We start from the raw sequence: 18170 nt of genomic DNA, 5'->3' as shown, positions 1-18170 counted from the left end.
GTTTTACGTTTGTGTGCCAGCTTCAAGCCGCGCTGGAGGTGCGCTGGCCAATCGATCTTCATGCCCAGGGCTCAAGTTTGCTCGCAACCATGCGTGGTCCTGACCGCTGCTCTCTTACAACGAATACATCACGCGTTAGCAAACACTATATCTCGTGATTTCACGTCTTTGTTGTGTTTCCACCCAAGGAACTTTCTGCAGCGATGCTCGCCTCTGGCTTGCGAGGGCGCAGCGCCGTGCCCCAACATGCACGATGCCATAGAGCGCCGGTGGTTGGCCGCATCATAGGCGGTCGGCGATTCAGCGTGCTAGTGAAAGCATCTACCGAGGAGAACCAGGAGCAGCGCATCAAACGGACGCTGGAAGGACTCGACGCTCTCCTGGGCATTGATCCCAATGACCCAAAGGCTGGCACGGGCTCGTCGGCGTCGACCAAGTCCGCAACCGCCGTGGCAGAGTCTGTATCCTCGGACGCGGCGCGCGCAGCGTCGTCCACGCCCGCCTCCACCTCCGGCGTCAGCACCAGCAACGGTAACGGCGCTTCCAGCAGCAACGGCGCCTCCGAGGACCAGTTCCAGAAGATCGTGGAGAAGGCGCGCCAGCTGGCGGACGCGCAGCGCAGCGGCAAGTCGGGCAACGTGGAGGCACAACAGCAGCAGCTGCGGCAGGAGTTTGAGACGCTGCTCACGGCCATGAGCAAGGGCAACGACATGCTGGACAAGGAGGACATGAAGCGCCTCAAGGAGGCGGCATTCGGGCCACAGACCTTCTGGGTGCGTGGCGTGTCCGCATGACTACGTGTGGCGCGGAGAGGGTCAGCAGGGACTGGGTGGCACGGGGCGTGTGGGCATGGGCGCGTGGCATGTTGGATACGGTTGAGTGTACGGTAGAGTTGGAGGCGCAACTTGGATGCAACCGGTGACAACGGCCACCTGATCAAATCTGTATGAGCTATAGCGCTTGGGCACAGATATGGCTAGCTGGTCAGCTGGTACTGAGCAATTCGACGCCTCCTGCGGCCGCGGCGAGGGGCTGCAGGAAGCTACCTGGGCTGATGGCGAGGGAGATGGGCACACACGCAATCGCAACCTGCATACCTGGGACTTTGCCCCTGAGATCAAAGCACGATGCATGGGCAATGTGGCTTGGTTTTATGTGGTTCGCATGTGAACCCAACCCAATTTGACAAGCCGCGCGGCATTTCTCCAGGCATTCGCGCCCCTGACCTGGGTTAACCTTTGCATCCGCCCGCCGCGACCCTGCTCACAACCCAATCGCCTTGGACTGCCTACTACGCAGGTGACGGAGACCATCCCGCTGCAGGAGTTCGACAAGCAGGGGCTGCTCATCCGCGGCAACCTGCGCGACCAGCGCGAGAAGGTGTTCAAGCACGTGTGCGACAAGGTCGCGGAGCTGTTCGGGGCGGACAAGTTCGAGGTAGGTCGGCAAGTGGCCGCAGGTGGGCGGGCGGGCGGGCGGGCGAGCTGGAGGCCGGGCGCGCAGCCGGGCGTGGCGACGAACAGGGGCGATTGCGATTGCACGCTTTTCAACAGAGCTATGGCGCCAGCAACACGCGCAACGCGCTTACTTATGCTTGCCATCCGCCTTTCCGTGGTTACCATGCGTCATCCTCCTCATTTGTTTGCCAATCAGGTGATCATGATTGAGGACGACCAGCCCGTCAACGGCGAGCCGCCCGCGCCGCTGACCGGCAAGGCCGCCACCTTCGGACCGCGCGTGGCTTTCCAGATCGTGCCCACGGCGCAGGCGCAGCCGCCGCAGACCAACGGCTGGCGCCAGGGTGCGGCGCTGGTGCTGTTCCTGCTGTTCGCGGCGTCCAGCCTGCAGCTGTCGCTGGTGGCCAACATCACCAAGCTGCCCAAAGAGACGCTGGAGTTCTTCGCCAACGCCGACAACTTCAACTCGGACGCGCTGCCGCCCGGCCTGGAGAACTGGGACCCCACCTCCTACTTCATCACCGTCGTGCCCATCTTCATCTCCGTACTGGGCATCAGCTTCTCCCACGAGATCGGCCACCGCATCGCCGCCGCCGTGCGCGGCGTCAAGCTGGGCCCCACCTACTTCGTGCCCAACCTGCAGCTGGGCAGCTTCGGCGCGATCACGCCCTTCACCAACCTGCTGAGCGGACGCGGCGCGCTGTGGGACGTGGCAGCGGCGGGGCCGCTGGCGGGCGGCTTGGCGGCGGCCGCGGTGCTGTTCCTGGGACTGCTGCAGAGCAGCCCCGGCCTGCTGCCCAAGGAGCTGCTGGTGCCGGTGCCGACGGCGCTGTTCCAGTCCAGCCTGCTGATGGGCACGATGGTCAAGGCAGTGCTGGGAGACCAGGTGAGCGCGCAGGACTGGGTAGGAGCGCGGGGTTGAAGGGTGCCAGGGGTGCAGGGCGGGCCTGGCGTCGGCGCGCAGGTGAGGTAGGAATGGTCAGGGCGAGATGGTGTAGCGCAGAGCACACCAACAAGCTCATGTGCCTCTGCATGCTCTCGCATCAGGACTGACACTGACCCTTGCCTATGCCCGCTCGCCTCTCCACGGTGTCCGCCTGGCAGCTGACCGCGGGCACCGACGAGGTGCTGATCAGCCCCCTGGTGATTGCGGGCTGGTGCGGCCTGGTCACCACGGCGCTCAACACGCTGCCCATCGGCTCGCTAGACGGCGGCCGCATGATGCAGGCCGCGTACGGACGCCAGGTGCGTGGGTGACGATGCGGGGATAGCAGGCGTGCGCGCCGTGCGGGTGATGAGCCGAGAGCATGGGCTGAAGTGGTAGGCGTGCGGTTATGGCTTTTGAGGTGGGCTAAGCTTGGCGGCGGGAAGGCCAGACAGGCAGGGGCACGTCGTGTGCCACTTGCGTAACCGCACAACGCCCGTAACCACCTGGTACCTGTGTCCCTACCAGAACTCACTTGCGCAACACGCCCGGTGCCGAACTGCCCACAGACTCTGGCGCTGTCCTCCTTCTTCTCCTACGTGGGTCTGGGCCTGGGCCTGCTGGGCTCCAGCCTCAGCCTGCCGTTCGGGCTGTACGTCATTATCTGCCAGCGTACCGCCGAGAAGTACATCAAGGTGCGCAGCGGGCGCGTTTGGTTGTTGGAGGAGTTGGGGTGAGGGTGCAGTGTTTGCGGTGCGGAGCGCTTGTCACCAGAATGCCTGGTCGCACGCACCGGCCCGTTGCATCGCGTGCTGCTCATGCTAACCATGCAGGCCCACGTCGAGCCGCCAACTAATCCCTGCTGTGACCTGGCCCCTTTGCAGGACAACGTGTCACCGGTCAGCGACGCCAAGCGCACGGCCACGCTGGTGGCTGTGTTGACGGCCATCCTCATCCTGGTGCCCATGGTGAGTCAGGGCGCTGGCTGAGCAAGCGAGTACGTCCTGGGTTGGCCTGGCCTGGGCTAGGCTGGGCTGGGCTGGGCTGCCGGAGCGTGGTCTTAAACCCGTGTCTTAAGGTTGTGTGTCATGCGCCGCGATGTCATCCAACTGTTTGCACCCTGCCTTGGTACGGCTGCAGGCGCCTGAGGTGGCCCAGAGCATCGGCGTGGGACGCGTCGACAACTTCTTCTAAACGCCTTCACAGCGTCCAAGCAGGAGTGAGCGAAACTGTGTAAGCGTGACAAAAGAGCAGGTGCCGGTACCGGGGTTCACGGCAGCCAGTACGGGAAGTGCCCGGGTGGGCCATGGTACGAGCTGGTGTGCGTGCTCGCTTCACGCCTTTTTTTGGGGGGGGGGGTACGGGCGCTCCCCGGATTATACAAGGAGCAATGGGATGGCAGGGTATACGCCCTGGCCACAACAGGGCAACGGCAACCCCAACCAGTGCCACGCGCCCTTGCATTTTGCGATGCGGCAGCACCGCGCAGGCTATAATCGGAAGTTATCGCAGCTGGCTACGCAAGGAAATGCGGTTGCCTTTGCAGTTATTATGGTGGTATCTATGTGTTCGGGAGCGGGTAAAGGGGCCCATGTATGGACATTGCCCCAACGGATCGATGCCTGGAGTACCGTAGCAAGTTGGAATAATGATGGTGACACTTGGCCTCAGCACCAGGTTTGACTAGTACATGCAAGCCCCTAGAGCAGTTAACGTGGGACAAGTTCCAGTCGGATTGGTGGTGAGCAGGCTGTGAGTTGCAAGACGGGGTGACGAAAGTGTGAGGTTACAGGGCAGCCAGGTTCGGTGCAATGAGATGGAGGTTGCAGTAGGCTACTAAGTGTTACTGGGCTTCATATCCTGCTTCACGCATGCGGGCCGGTGATGGTGCCGCCGCGAGAGAACGGTATTCCACCCCTTCCTGTAAGAGAGGTACGATCCAGTAAAGTATTTGAGCTGCTCCGGAGAAACGGCAGTGAGCCAGAAGCCCGCATGTTCATGGCAGGGACGGGCAGGGAGGCTGTGGTGCGACCGACACGGATTCGCCACGCTTCCCACGTCGCTTCCGATGCAACACCGCATAGCAGACGCAACTGCGTAGTGCCCTGAGCGTAGGCACGTGTGCATCTGTCGGTATGTCTGCAAGCTGCATAGCTCTACCTCGTTGCTTGGTGGGGCGGCGCTGGGGCGGATATCACCGTCTTGCTCAGGAGATGCGGCTCAGACACGCGCCAACATGGTGCCGTGCATGCATGCCAGCTTCGCGTGGCATTTGTTGCTACCTGCGGTACATGTTCATTAAGCCACAGCACAGTTACATTTAACAAGCCACACCATGGTATCAGTTGCAGCCTGCCTTCGGCGTTTGACGCGCTGAGCAATTGCGAGGAGGTCGACCTCGTCAGCGGCCTTGCAACAGGCATAAGGTGTGTAAACATGCGCGCGTTAGCATTTGAGCATTAGACGTGCAAGGCCTACGCTTGTGCTCAGGGAACGCAAAAGCACCTTGGCAAGGCCGGAGGGGAAGGGCCAAGAAAAGGCATCCCTTCCGCGCTCAGAATGTTAACGCTTGCAAGAAATGCACATGTTCAAAGCCTGGGGAGATTTCGTGGAGGACGTGGAGGTTGGTGCTCGCATGTGCCGCGGAAGGCGTTGTTTGGCCCCGCGAGGTTGTAGCATGTGCCATGGGGCATGTGGAAATGTGACTTAATACATGGGCGAAAGCACGGACAGTAAGGGTTTCCGCTGCGTGTGGGACTGGCCCTGCTTTCGTGGCGCTTGTGGACAGCTCGGCTTTGCCTGCTCCGCGCCTTTGCACAACCAGCCAACCGGAAGTGCTGCAGCTGTTAGACACAAGACATAACCCCAAGCCGCGACTCTTGCATGAACGCCTTTTCACCTCCCGAACTTTTTTAACAATGTCCGCAGGCGAGGCTTGGGTCCTTAGAGCGCGCATGCACCCGCAGCTACAAGCTTGCTGCACGACGGCGCTTTACCACGGCGCAGCGAGGGAGACACGTGGCGTACAGCGAAACCCGGGCCACCACACGGAGCAGCGCTGACCGGGGCTCAAACCGCGTGTGAAGCGCGCATCCAGACTCTGGCGTGGGCGGCGGGTACGGGGCGCTGTGTCTCCAACCGCCGTCCCGCCAGGAGCTTCTAGCACTGACCGGGGGGCCGCAACTGCTTGCTAGCGGCGTGGCCTAGGCGGGCCCGAATTGTGCGGGGGCTCCGCTGCACAGCGTGAGCTGGCCGCCGACGCTGCATGGAGTGCCTCTGCCTGCCGGATGGAAGCTGGCGGCAGGTGGTGGAGGCGGCGTGCCGCCTAGTGGTGGACCCGGCAGCCACCGCGGCAGTAGCAGCCGCGGCAGCAGCTCTAGGGGTCGGCAGTAGCCCGGCGGGCTCGGCGCAGCCGCATGTGCTGGTGGCGGTGCGGGGCGACGGCTACGGAAAGGCCGGAGAGGCGGCTGGAGCTGCAGTAGCATACCAGCGCGTAAATGAGCCGGAGCTGGGGCGGCGACTGCGGCCTTGTAGCAGGTGCGGTAAAGTGCAACGGATGGCTTACAATTTTTCGGGGTGCAGGCGCCTATAATACTCAGGCAACAGGCGCCTGGCGCGGGCCAGGCGGATGAGCGGGGCCTTGTGACGGCCTCATTTGGACTTTAGTTCCTCAGTCTCTCTCTCAGTAATCACTACTCAAGTATCCGATGCCCCTTGCGCACGGCGGCACAGCCTGGTGACGGACGCGGGGGGCCAGCTGGGCCGCCTGCCTCCCGGCACGCCGCTGCTGGTGGCCACCTCCGCCCCGCCCCCCGCCCACGGTCCGGCAGCGGGCGGCACCAGCAGCGGCGGGCGCTTCTACGACGCCGTACTGGTGGCGTACCAGGTGTGTGCGGAGATGGAGTGATGAAAGGGTGGCTTCAGGGCCAGAAGGTGGCAGCAGTGGGTGGCTTTGGTTTAAAGCATGTCAAGGCAATTCATCTCATAGCCATGTGGAACAATGCCGTGATGTTGCGTGGCCGTGGCACACCTTCTGCGACAGGCCGGCGGCGCACTGATGCTGGAGTGGCAACCCCCTGCGCTGCCCGGGGCGGACCCTGGCCGCCCGGCAGCGGGGTCGCATGTGACGGTCCCGGCCGCAGAAGTTGCAGCGCGCGTGCGCCTGACGGCGCAGCCCGCACCCATCGAATCCATGCCAGCGGTACGGTGCCCCACGACGCAATTGCATGTTTTGAATTTACAGGAAAATTGGTTTTTAGGGCTACGTCGCGGCGTGCAGCTTGCTTTGACTCCCTGTACGTGACAGCGGCTTTCTCTTCGGTTTGTAAACGTGCAGGTCTGGATGTGGAGGACGGCGCTCATCGCAGCTACGCAGGCGCACGGTGCAGCAGGGGCGTCGAGCGCAGCGCACCACCAGCACCACCAGCAGCAACAGCAGCAACAGCAGTACCACCAGGCCCTGTTGCAACAGCAGCTGCAGGCGCAGGCGCTCATGCACAACCAGGCCGCTGCTGCGGCCGCCGCTGCAGCGGCCGGCGCCCACCCAGCAGCAGCCGCGGCCGCAGCTGCAGCTGCGGCCGCGGCCTTCAGCGCGGCACACACTGCTGCACCGCGGCCGCTTGCGCCGTCGCTGCTTATGCCGCCTGGGCTGCCTGCGGGCTGGCCGCTGCCGCAGCCCTCCTCAGGCGGTGCAGGAGGCGGTGCGGCGGCGGTGGCAGCTCCCCAGGTGGCTGCGTGCCTGCCCCTGTTGGACCTGTCAGGCGGCGCGCCGCCAGCGCCATCAGCGCCCGGCGGCGAGGGTCTGCCCGCACTCCCGCCGCCGCCGACACAGGCGACCAGCCAGCTGAGCGAGCAGATGCAGCCGCACCAGCTGCAGGCGCAGCACACGGCACACCGACAGCTGCCGCCGCCCTCGCCGCCGCACCGCGGCAGTGCCGGGTACCCCCACCGCACGCCGCCGCCGCCTTCACCGCTTCGCCATGACGACGACAATGGCGCCGAGTCTTCGGACGCGGCAGACTCAGCGGCTTGGGATGGCGGTGGAGCCGGCGCCGGCGGACACGGACTGCCGCTAGGTCTGCCGCCGCTGCCTAGGGGCGCAGGCAGCGGCGGCGGGCGCCGCCGCCGCGGTGGCGGCGTGACGACGCACGCGTCGCGCTTCTTGCCGCGGCCCACGGCGTCCAGTGGCGGCGAGTCGGGTCCGGGCCACCACGCGGCGGCGGCGGGCGGCGACGACGGCGCCGTGGACTCGACTGTGCACCACGTGGACCCCAAGGAGATGGGGCTGCCGGAAGGTGCGTGTGTTGCCTCGTGCCGCTAGTCGTGTGGCAGGGTCCGTCGACTGCAACAACGTGTCGCCCTGAATGCGCACTGGTGGCGGCTCGTAGCATGCACTTCCGTGCTTTTCCCTTTTTCTCGTGCTCCGCTTGCCACTTGCGTGCAAGTTAATGGCCTTCGGCAGGTACCAGCAAGTCCCGTTGTGTAATATTGCGTATGACCCTTTGGGGCCACTTGTCCACATCATGCTGCATGCTTCACACGTCATGCCCGCCCGACCGCACAGGCTGGCGCTGCTGGTGGAAGATCCGCGCGGGCGGCAAGGAGGCCGGGCGGCGCAAGGATTTCCGCTACCAGGTGCGCTGCGTTGCTAGACGGCTGGGGGTAGGGCTTGGCCTCGCGTTGCATTACTCTGTTGCAGCTAGGCCATGTCTGCACCACGAGGTGAAGCTGTAGCTACTGGCCTCCTCACATTATCCACTCTCCTGCGCTCCTTTGCAGTCTCCCGATGGCCGCCGATTCATCAGTCTGCTCAGCGCCCGCGAGCACGCCGCACTGCTTGCTGGAGCCGCCGCAGCTGCCGGCGTCGCAGTCGCCACCGGCACGCCGCCGCCGTCAAGCGCGCCGCTGGCCGCCGACGTGGCTGGGGCTGCCTCGCGACCGCCGCACCCCGCCGTGGCCGTGCACGCTGCGCCTCACCAGCACGGCATGCACCGCACGCACAGCAGCCAGTCGCTCCACTCCGCCGGCGGCGCCGCCGCCCACGGCCACCACGCCCAGGCACATGGCCATGCCGGCCACCGCGGCGGCCGCTCCGGCAGCCGCGGCCGCGGCGGACGTGGCGTCCGGCGGCGGCGCGGGGGCGGCCGTACGGGACTCGGCGGCGGCGAGCTCGGGGTCTCGGATGGCGAGTACGGCGAGGATGAGGACGAGGACGAGGCCCTGCATGACGTCATGGCCATGCACCACGACGGCGAGAGCGACGGCAGCCAGGGCGGCGGCGGGCACCACGGTGGCGGCAGCCGCCGCGGCCGGTCACGCGGCGGCGGACGTGGCGGCGGCGGCGGCGGCGGCAGCAGCCGCTACGCCAGCATGGAGCCGCCGCTGCGCCGCAGCTCCGGCCACGACGGCGGCGGCGCGCGGGCGCAGCTCAGTGGCATGGACGAGGGCGACGGCGCCGCCACGCCGGGCGCGGCGGTGACGCCGGAGATCAGCTTCCAAGGCGGCAGCCAGCTTGGGGCCGGGCTGGGCGGCGGCGGTCGCGACGACGATGAGGCGCACCAAAAGCCGCCGCGGGGGCTGGGCGACTGGGCCAGCCTGCTGACGGGGCTGGACGCGCTGGCGGCGGCGGCGGCGGAGGTCGGGCGCGACGAGCGGCGCGCCGCGCGGCGCGAGCGGCAGGCGGTGGCGGCCGCGGAGGCCGCCGCCGCGGCGGCGTCTGCTGTCACAGCGGCCGCAGCAGCGGCGGGCAAATCGCTGAGCCTGACGCCGGCGGCGGCGCGGCAAGCGCCCTTCGTGCCGATGGTCAGCCCCTGCATTGCAGTCGTCGTGGGCCGTCCGGCGGCAGCGCTGCCAGCGGTGGCGGTGGCGGCGCCGTCGCGTCAGGGCACACCTGGTGCGCTCCAAGCGATGGCCTTGGCGCCGCTGCCGGCAGCCACGCAGCTGCGCACATCTCGTGACGGCGGCGGCCCCGCTGACAAGGGCCCGGGAGGCTTGGTGCTGCGTATCACGCCGGCCGCAGTGGTGCGGCCGCTGGACCAGGCAGCGGTAGCATCCGCCGCCGCCAGCGCCGCCGCCGCCGTCGTGACGCGCTACGGCCGCGGCGGCGCCGCCGCCGGCGACGGCACGTCTTCGTCATCGGGTGAGGACGAGGCTGTCGAGGCCGAAATTGACCGAGGCGTCCTGCACCCCGCGCAGCTGCTGTACCGCGGCGCCCACAACTCACACCGCCACCGCAGCCAGCGCGGCGGCTCGGCGGCCCCGCACGCCGCGGGCGGCGAGGGCGCCGGCCGCGGCCGCAGCCTGATCCCGGGGCTCGGCCGCCGCTCCGCGAGGTCGCCGCTCCGCTCCACGGGCCCAAGCGCGTCAGCCGCGGACGGCGGCGCGTTTGCTACCACCGCCTTCGCGGCGGCGGCGGCCATTGGCCCAGATCTGTCCTTTGGTGACCACGCAGGAGGCGGCGGCGGCGACGGTGGCGGCGGTGGTGTGACGACCAGCCTGCTGCGCCGCCGCCGCAGCATCCAGTATGGGGTGCAGGACCTGACCGATGAGGACGACGAGGACCGAGAGCTGTCGCAGCTTGGAGGCGGCGGCGGCGGCCTGCAGCGCGGCGGCGGCGGTGGCCCCGGCATCTCTGCCACGCCACCGCCGCCGTCGCAGGGCCTGGACGTGCTGGGCAGCCTGTTCGGCGGCAGTAGCAGCCCCGCCAGCGCCGCTGCTACAGCCGTGGCGGCGCTGGCCGCCGGCGAGTCCACGTTGTCGTCGGTGCGGCTGGAGCTGCGGCTGAGCCTGACGGTGCGCGAGGTGGCACAGCTGGCCCTCGCCGCCGCCGCCGCAGCTGCAGCCGGCCGCCAGCCCGCGTTCTCGCCCGCCAGCGCCAGCTACCAGCCGCTCCGCGCCAGCGGCGCCGAGCCGCTGCAGCTCTCCAGCAAGACACGTGCGGGGCTGGTGACAGCGCTGAGCGCGGCGGTCCGAGACGCGCTCACCAGCAGTAGCGGTGGCGGCGGAGGCGGAGGCGGCAACTCGTCACCGGGCGACGCCGCCGCCGTCGCAGCCGCAGCCGCGGCGTCGGCAGCAGCGCGCTGGAGCGGGAGCGGCACCAGCCCACAAGGGTCGCCCAAGCCGGCGGGCGCGCCGCCGCCGGTGTCCGCGGCGGGGGCAGGCGGCGTGGCGGCGCCGGGCGCCGGCGCGGCGGTGCGGCTGCCTGACGGTCTGGACGGCAGCCAGCTGGTGCATGCGCTGGAGTCGGTCACGGAGCTGCTTGTGCTTGGGATGGACCCGGACGGCGCCGCCAACAACGGCGCCGGCGGTGGCGTCACCGGTGGCGTCGGCGGCAGCAACGCAGCCCAGGGCAAGGACGGTGGTGCGGCGCGTGTGGAGCGCACTTTAGCGCCGCCAGCTGGAGCCGCTGCAGGAGCTGGCACAGCCGCTGGCGCGGCTGGCGACAAGCGCGGTGGATTGGATGGCCAGCCGCCGCCCTTCGCAGCCCGCAGCTCCTCGCCGCCGCCACCGCACGTGCTCCAGCCGCCCAACGTCTCCACGCAGCTGGCCGTGGGGGCGCAGCAGCCGCTGCCGCTGCTGTCACCCACAGTCCACCAAGCCAGCGGCGCCGCGCCGGCGGCGGCCGGCGGCACGCTGTTGCTCCCCTCGGTCGGCATCACCGCGCCGCCGCCAACCGCAGCGCCGGGCGGCGGCTCGCCCACTTGGCCGGCCTCGCTGCCCATGCCGCAGCCGCGGGCGGTCTTCCTGCCCGTCTTCTCGCCCTCGCCGGCGCCCCCAACGCAGTCTGTGGTGACGCCGCGCCTGACCATGGCGCCCTTCCCGGCCGGCGGCAGCAGCGCAGTGTTCACGGGGCGCAGCCGGGAAAGCTCGGCGGCCGCCGCTGCGGCCGCCGCTGCGGCGGTGGACGGGGCAAAGGCGGCAGGCGGCGGAGACTCGAGCCCGCCCAGTGGCGGTCAGCAGGCGCAGGCGCCGCTGATCAACCTGGTCTCTGAGCCCTCCCTGGCCATGCCGCTGCCGCCCTTTTTCCTGCCGTCAGAGGGCCACCAGCAGCAGCACCCAGAGTCACATGATGCGCCGCTTCCGCTGCCTGTACCTGCTCCGCAACAACCGCAGCAGCAGCAGCAACAACCGCAACAGCAGCAGCAGCAGCCGCACCAGTTGCCCGAACCGCCCACCTTCCAGCCGCACGTGCTGATGCCGCAGCGGCAGCAGCACCACCAGGCGCAACTGGCGCTCCTGCAGCAACAACAGCAACAGCCGCAGCAGCAACAGCAGCCAGAGGTGCAGTCTGAGGGGTCGTCTGACGGCAGCGACGGCGGCAGCAACGGTGGCGTGCATGCAGCAAAGCGCCGCCGCATGCACGAAAGCGTTGGGGACGCATCGGCGGTGCAACCGCCGCTATCTGGCGCTGGCAGCGGCCACGTCAGCAGCCACGCCATCAGCTCTGGCGGTGGCACTGGCGCTGCTGCCACCGGCGCCGCCAGCGGCGGCATCTTTGCGGCGCGGCTGCACCAGGCGCAGGGCGTGGGCGCAGGCCCAGGCCTGGCCGGCAGGTCTGCACAGCCTCTTCCACAGCCGCAGCCCCAGGCTCTGCACCCGCACCAACACCAGCCACAGGCTCTGCCTCCGTACCCAATGCCTGGAGGCCCCGGCGCGGGCCTCGGTGGCGCGCAGCCGCATGCCGCCGCCGCGGCCGCCGCAGCAGCGGCGGCCGCCGCCGCTGTCGCCGCCGCCACCAGCTACCCGCACCTGGTTCCCACCCAGCACGTGGTGCATCACCACGTGGCCCCGCTGCCGCCGCAGCAGCAGCCGCACCACCTGCCTCAACTGTCGTACGCGCACTCGCACGCGCCGCCGCACACTGCCGCCCCGGGGCAGCCGCCGCCGCAGCACCAGCCGCCGCCGCCGCACCACCCGGGCTCAGCGGCACAGCACCAGCACCATGCAGCTCAGGCGCAGGCCCAAGCACAAGCACAAGCCCAGGCCCAAGCGCAGGCTCAGGCTCAGGCTCAGGCTCATGCGACCATGATGGCTGCGGCCCAGGCTGCACTGGTAGGACACAGCGCGGCTGCAGGGCTGCCGGCGCCGCACCCGTCTCACGCCGCACCCATGTACGGCTCCTGGCAGCCTGGCGCCATGGGCTTGCCGCCGCCAGGCCAGCCGCCGCCGTCCAATGACGCCTTGGCAGCGGCGGCGGGCATGATGGCTGCGCGCGCGGTGGCGGCGGCGGCCGCGGCAGTGGCTGCGGACCCGGCAACGGCTGGGGGGTGGTCGGTGCCTCATGCGCCGCATGCCGCAGGGGACGGCGACCAGCGGCCAGGCCACCAACAGCAGCAGTAGCAGCCGCAGCAGCTACACACACCTGGCGTGTGCCCTGATGCTCCTGTGCGGAGGTGAGGAGACCGCGTCTTGTTTAGGGGGCTTCTTTTGTGTATGGTGAGGCGGTCGGTGGCCGGCGTTCATCAAACTGCAGGATGGTGGCGAGTTGGGACAGCATGAGGTCGTGTGTGAGTTCAATGGGGAGGTTCGTCCGGATCTCTGCAAGCGGAGGCGAGCAGAGAATGTTGCCCCGTTCTGCATTGTATAGCATCCCATGTGTAGGCGATACGGATGGCTTTCGTGCTGCTTCATTGAGCGCGGCACGGCGTCCAGAGCGGAACCTTGCCGAGGCGCACAGTGTAGGCGACAGGACCGGGTGCGTGGCGTTCCCTGAATGTGGCATAGGCTCAGCTCCACGCTGACATGACGGCGGGAGCAGACAGCACGCATGCGTGCGGTTTGAGTGTGATGGCGTTGTCCGATGCACATGTGCGTGTCTGGTAGGAGGGTGAACGAAGACTCTGTACACTAATTTATTCTTGCGTGCTTCATGTGGTGACAAGCTGTACACTGTTGCGGCTTAGGTATTCGGGGCGGATTACAACAAGAGGGTGAAATGTATGCGGGAAGCGTAGTGGCGGACTGCAAGGAGGATAATTTGTCGCCGGGCAGCCTGGCGTGTGCTGGCGCGGTTGAACTGCCCCACGGCGTTTCAGTAAGGCGTGTAAATAGCGATCAGCTTTGGCGGCGTCTTGAGAGCGTTGATAAGTACATAAAGTGTAACGACACTGCGTTGCCTAAAAGTCCAAGGTCGATGTCATGCACCTGCACCACAGAACCGGTTGTACCAGCAGGGGCGCCGGAGAGCGGCTCCAGCTGGAGCGAGTCGTCTGATCTGGGCTACTCGCGTGACTCCGCCAGCTGTCAGGAGCGTCTGTTCCTCCATAAGCAAGCAGCTTTTGCACACATATTGATAGATACAGTGTAGCGAGTATACAGCGACTTGGCTGAACAAAACACCCCAGCAGGCTTGACCGGTCGCTGCTATGTAAAGCTATTCCATAATGCTTTCCAAATCCCAAGTTGATTGCCGAGCTTACAAACAAGGGCAGAATGCGTAGCTGTATGTTGCAAGTTATCGCGGCTATCGCCTTGCTGTGCGCGCTTGGCCAAGGGCCACAACCTGCTACAGCAAGTAATGTACAGCTCGGCGTAACTGAATCGTTGCTGGTGAGTGCCTGTGTCGCCATGCACGTGCCGTTCGCAGGTGCCCGTTGCCCCCTGTTCCCGCCTGCACCTATGCGCATGCCCACGCCTGGCGCTTCCTGACTGCAGCAACAGCAAGACGTCGGGCATGGGGAGCTGCATGGCGAGCAGGCTTCTGCTGCTCTGGGCGACCCGCAACTGCCTGCCAAAACCGGGCGGCGCCTCAGCACGGTAGACGACGCCCGCAAAGCAGCCGTACCGCGCTTTCAATCCCTGGCGGAGGCCACTACGAGCGCAGCCCACTCCAGTTGGTGGGACTGGATGTCTTCTTCAACATCACTAGCAACCTCGTCATCGGGCTGGTCGCCTGTGTCAGGAGGTCCGTGGCGCTGGAGGCGGAGGCTGGGCGACGAGCTCGGCGAGAAGCCCGAGGCGGCGCACCGGCTGCCCGAGCTGCCGGGCGGCTACCTGTACCCGGTGCTGGCCTGGGGTGAGCAGGCGGAGGCGGACGTGGCGGCGGATGGGGCAGGGCCTGGGGGCGGAGGGAGGGCGGAGCGCGAAAGGCGGGAGGCAAGGCTTTGCAGATGGGGATGGGGCCGCTGGAGGGAGGGGGGTCCGGGTTACTGCGTGGCAGCCGTGTGAAGGTGCCTGTGTTTCTCAGCACAGACAATTGTGTTGTGCCGGATCCGCCATGCCCAACCTGCGACCCACGCATGGCAGCCCTGTCTGTCAGCTGCCACCCGCCCCCCGCCCAATGGCATGTGGGCCCCCGCCATGCCCGCCGCAGGCCCCAACAACCAGGTGGCAGGTCTGAAGGAGGCGCTGGTGCTGGGCCGCATGCTGGGGCGCACAGTCATTGTGCACGACGTGAGTGCCGGGCAATAGCAGCAGCAGCAGCAGCAGCAGCAGCAGCAGCAGCAGCAGTAGCAGTAGCAGTAGCAGTAGCAGTAGCAGTAGAGGCGTAAGCCCATTGGCGGCACGGGAGCCGCCGGCTGCTGCTTGGCTGATGTTGTTTATACTTGCTCCACGTGAAGGAGAGCCTGCCCTCGAGCATTCGCAGGTCACGCACACAGCGACGCCGCCCTCCCCCCGCTGCCTGCAGATCCTGAACCACTATGACGACAAGGGGCCAGCGGACGGCGCGGGCGGCGGCGACGTCCACCGCTCCATGGACTTCAGCCTGGTGAGCTACATGTACTTGCCATAAACAATATTATGTGCGATGTAGACACCTTGTGACATGTAACCTGGCTTTCAATGACCACGAAAAGTTGCTGCACCCTGTATAGGCCCGGCCATCTGTCCCTCACAAGCATGCACATGCATTCTTTTGCGCGCCGCCATGCCCTTTGTTACAGGTCTTTGACTTTGACCACCTGTCGCGACACCAGAGCGTGGTCACGCTGGCGGAGCGGCTGCAGGCGGGCTGGGACGCACAGCTGGATGCGGTGGCGCACTTTGGCCCCAAGTTCCTGGCGCAGGTGTGGTTGTGTGGGCGCGGCGTGGGAAATATTACAGGTGTGATGTTTGGGCTGTGTGATACAGGTCTTGCAAGGCCACGAAGATGGGGCCTGGAAGCCTTCGGAGTCCCGGTTCACTGGGTGTAGGTCGTAACGTGGTTGACGTGGAAGGCAACCAGGCAGGTGACGTCCAAGCGACGCAGCCAGGCCAACGTGGCGATACGATACCTGCCAGCAAGAGGAGGCGGATTCTCGCTTCAATCTGCTGTCATAGCCGTGTTTCTTGGCCGTCATGCTTGGACCTGTGACTTATCATGTGTGATCCGCACACAACAGATCAAGAACGCTCGCGCTCTCAACGTGAGCGACGAGCGCGCGGAGTACATAGATTTTGAGCGCTTCGACTGCAGCGCCGACCAGATGGAGGCGATGAAGGAGCGACTCATGGCGCACGAGGTGTGTGTGGCGGGTGGGGGGAGAGGAGCGCGGGAGCCGGTAAAGGCCGCCGGGGGCTGCGGGAGTGGGCGGGGCTTGGCAGGCTGCGGGGGAAGGGAGGGAGGGAGGACTCGGCGGTCATGCGGCACGTGACGCGGGTGCTGCCGTCTGGTTGTGACGTGGCACTGCAGGTGGTTGCGTTCATTGTGTATGAGAACATCGTGCGGGACGCCGGGCACGGCATCAAGCTGCGAGTCACTGGCGAGCTCTGCCACGACGAGTACCTCCGGGTAGGCGGCTGCAGGCGGGCGGGTGCGGGGGGTCGGCTGGGGTGCGGGGGGCCGGCTGGGGGGGGGGCGCCGTGCATGGTACCTTGCCCCCTGATGAGGCTCGTGGACCCTCCCGCTCCCTCCCCCCGTATTTCTCCTGACAAGTCACGCTACATGCACGCGCATATGCACTCATCCTGTTTCCCTTTCCACACATTCACAAGCACGCACGCACACACTTGATCTCTTTCCTTGTTCACGCATGCGCGCGGATCCGCCTGTGCAGGTGTCTGCGCAGCTAACCAAGAGCGAGGCACTGGTGGAGCTGGCCACGGAGTTCAGGGCCAAGCGGCTGGGCGGCGGCACGGAGCCCTACATGGCCATACACGTGCGGCCCTACCCCGACACATGTGAGCGCGCGCCCCGCTGGGTGGTGTGGCGTGAGGTCGTGCGTCAGGCATCGCTGGCAGCTGCTGCATGAGGTCGCTGGAGTGGCCCACCGCCCACGTGGCCGGGCTGCGGCGCCCGGCCCGGCCAACGCACGTGTGCCGTCTGTGACACGTCGTGCCCGTCCCTGACCCCTAATGTGGTACACATGCACACATGCACGCACACACCTGTCCAGGCCTGTACTTGTGGAAGCGGGACAAGTACAACATTGAGCAGGCGGCCCGCAGCTGCAAGAACAAGAACCTGTACAACGTGTTCGTGCAGCAGACCGTCAAGGCGATGAAGGCGCGCAAGCTCAAGGTGCCGATGCGGGGTGGGGGCTGGGGGGAAAGCGGGCGGGACCGGGCCTCGGGCGATGTGCGGTTGCGGCTGGCGCAAGCTATGGGATGTTGAGGTTTTGATTGTTGGTGGCTGGACGAGATGCGTTACACTCTGATAGCCGCGGAGTGTGAACACGAGGTGTGAGGAGCATGGAATGCAGGGCTGGACTCGCCTACAACTCATGACCGTTCGTGCCTGACGCCCCTGTGTATGCACGCACGTTCGCCAGTTGGTGGCCTGGTGTCAGCTAACCCCCGTGAGCGCCCCTCTTTTCCCCCCTCTTTCCCCTCTTCCCCTCCCGCCACCGCCAGTCGCTGTTCGTGATGTCGTACCCGGACCTGCGCCCACGCATCAGCGCCATGTTCGGCGAGGTGGGCGTCAGCCCCATCTACTACTCGGAGGCAGATCTGGAGGAGGCGGTGGGGTACAAGTGAGCGCGGCGCGGCGGCCTGGGGGGGGCTGGGGGAGGGGGTGCGGCACCTTCCTCCAATCCCAGCCGGGGTGAAGACCCAGGGGCTGTGGGCGGGGCTGCTGCGGGGGTGCGGGTTGAGCATGGATCCATGGAGCGGTGAGACTTGCACGTGTCACGCATAACAGTCCCGGCTGCAAACCGCGCGTGTACTTGGAAAGCACTGGGGTGAGGGGTCGACACCGCGCGTGTGTGTCCGTTTGCTGCCATTCGACGAACCACCAGCTGACACCGCCGGCCCCCGTGCCGCCTGGGCGCTGCCGCCTGTGCCCTGCCGCCCCCCTGCTGCAGGAGCGTGTCGCTGTTGGGCATGGTGGAGGAGGAGATCGCCTACGAGGCCGACGCCTTCATAGGCACCAGCTACAGCAGCATGTCCAGCATCATCATGCAGGTGGGGCTGGGGTGCGGCTGGGGAGTTGCGGCTGGGGGGTTGGCAGCTCAGGGATTGAGGATGTGGGTTTCGGTTTAGGTGCGGCTGGTTTGTGGGCAGTGGTCCTGACTGGCAGCAGTGCTTCATGGCGCGGTTGCTGTGGTGTGTTGATGTGGGTGGGTGCTCCAAATCCTGCAACGCTGTGGCCCCCGCGCACGCTGCCCCTGCACAGGAGCGATTTGCGCGTGGCAAGCCCAAGGGCTCCACATCCACATTCACTAGGACGTCCTAAAACTTGCTGCTGTAGCACCCAGTGTGTCATGCAGTCAATGGGCGCCGATGCCATGATGGATTGGGATGGATCGGGATGGAGTGCTGGTGTCTGCTGTGCCGACTGCCGACGTCATTTGGGCGTGCTATCAAAAGCGAATATCAACTCTCTTCAATGTAAAATGTCTGCCGAGCTGCCAAGTGCAGTTGGTGTCCACGCT

The 18170-nt window shown here is 66.6% G+C and overlaps 3 protein-coding genes across 3 annotated transcripts; all 3 read left to right on the top strand.

Annotated features, from left to right (window-relative positions):
* The first annotated feature begins 120 nt into the window (after positions 1-120).
* CHLRE_03g206929v5 (uncharacterized protein) lies at positions 121-4321 on the top strand. The gene is made up of 7 exons (XM_043061520.1): positions 121-773; positions 1300-1437; positions 1654-2343; positions 2562-2702; positions 2952-3077; positions 3267-3350; positions 3523-4321. The coding sequence occupies exons 1-7, from the start codon at positions 204-206 to the stop codon at positions 3574-3576; spliced, it is 1803 nt and encodes a 600-aa protein (XP_042926676.1). The 5' UTR covers positions 121-203; the 3' UTR covers positions 3577-4321.
* Positions 4322-4713: 392 nt separating this feature from the next.
* On the top strand, positions 4714-13494 carry CHLRE_03g206817v5 (uncharacterized protein). The gene is made up of 8 exons (XM_043061517.1): positions 4714-4808; positions 5311-5498; positions 5625-5919; positions 6115-6268; positions 6425-6583; positions 6719-7676; positions 7946-8016; positions 8161-13494. The coding sequence occupies exons 3-8, from the start codon at positions 5648-5650 to the stop codon at positions 12718-12720; spliced, it is 6174 nt and encodes a 2057-aa protein (XP_042926675.1). The 5' UTR covers positions 4714-4808; positions 5311-5498; positions 5625-5647; the 3' UTR covers positions 12721-13494.
* Positions 13495-13683: 189 nt separating this feature from the next.
* CHLRE_03g206705v5 (uncharacterized protein) lies at positions 13684-18142 on the top strand. Its single transcript, XM_001699398.3, has 12 exons — positions 13684-13929; positions 14035-14395; positions 14693-14772; positions 15008-15088; positions 15264-15386; positions 15702-15821; positions 15992-16090; positions 16356-16479; positions 16695-16819; positions 17152-17270; positions 17601-17700; positions 17912-18142. Exons 2-12 carry the CDS (start codon positions 14227-14229, stop codon positions 17969-17971), a joined length of 1200 nt encoding a protein of 399 aa, XP_001699450.1. The 5' UTR covers positions 13684-13929; positions 14035-14226; the 3' UTR covers positions 17972-18142.
* The last annotated feature ends 28 nt before the right edge of the window (positions 18143-18170 follow it).

The sequence above is a fragment of the Chlamydomonas reinhardtii genome, chromosome 3, assembly GCF_000002595.2.
Source record: "Chlamydomonas reinhardtii strain CC-503 cw92 mt+ chromosome 3, whole genome shotgun sequence".
Taxonomy (NCBI): domain Eukaryota; kingdom Viridiplantae; phylum Chlorophyta; class Chlorophyceae; order Chlamydomonadales; family Chlamydomonadaceae; genus Chlamydomonas; species Chlamydomonas reinhardtii.
The sequence above is the reverse complement of the archived record's forward strand: the minus strand, read 5'-3'. Positions and strand labels throughout refer to the sequence as shown.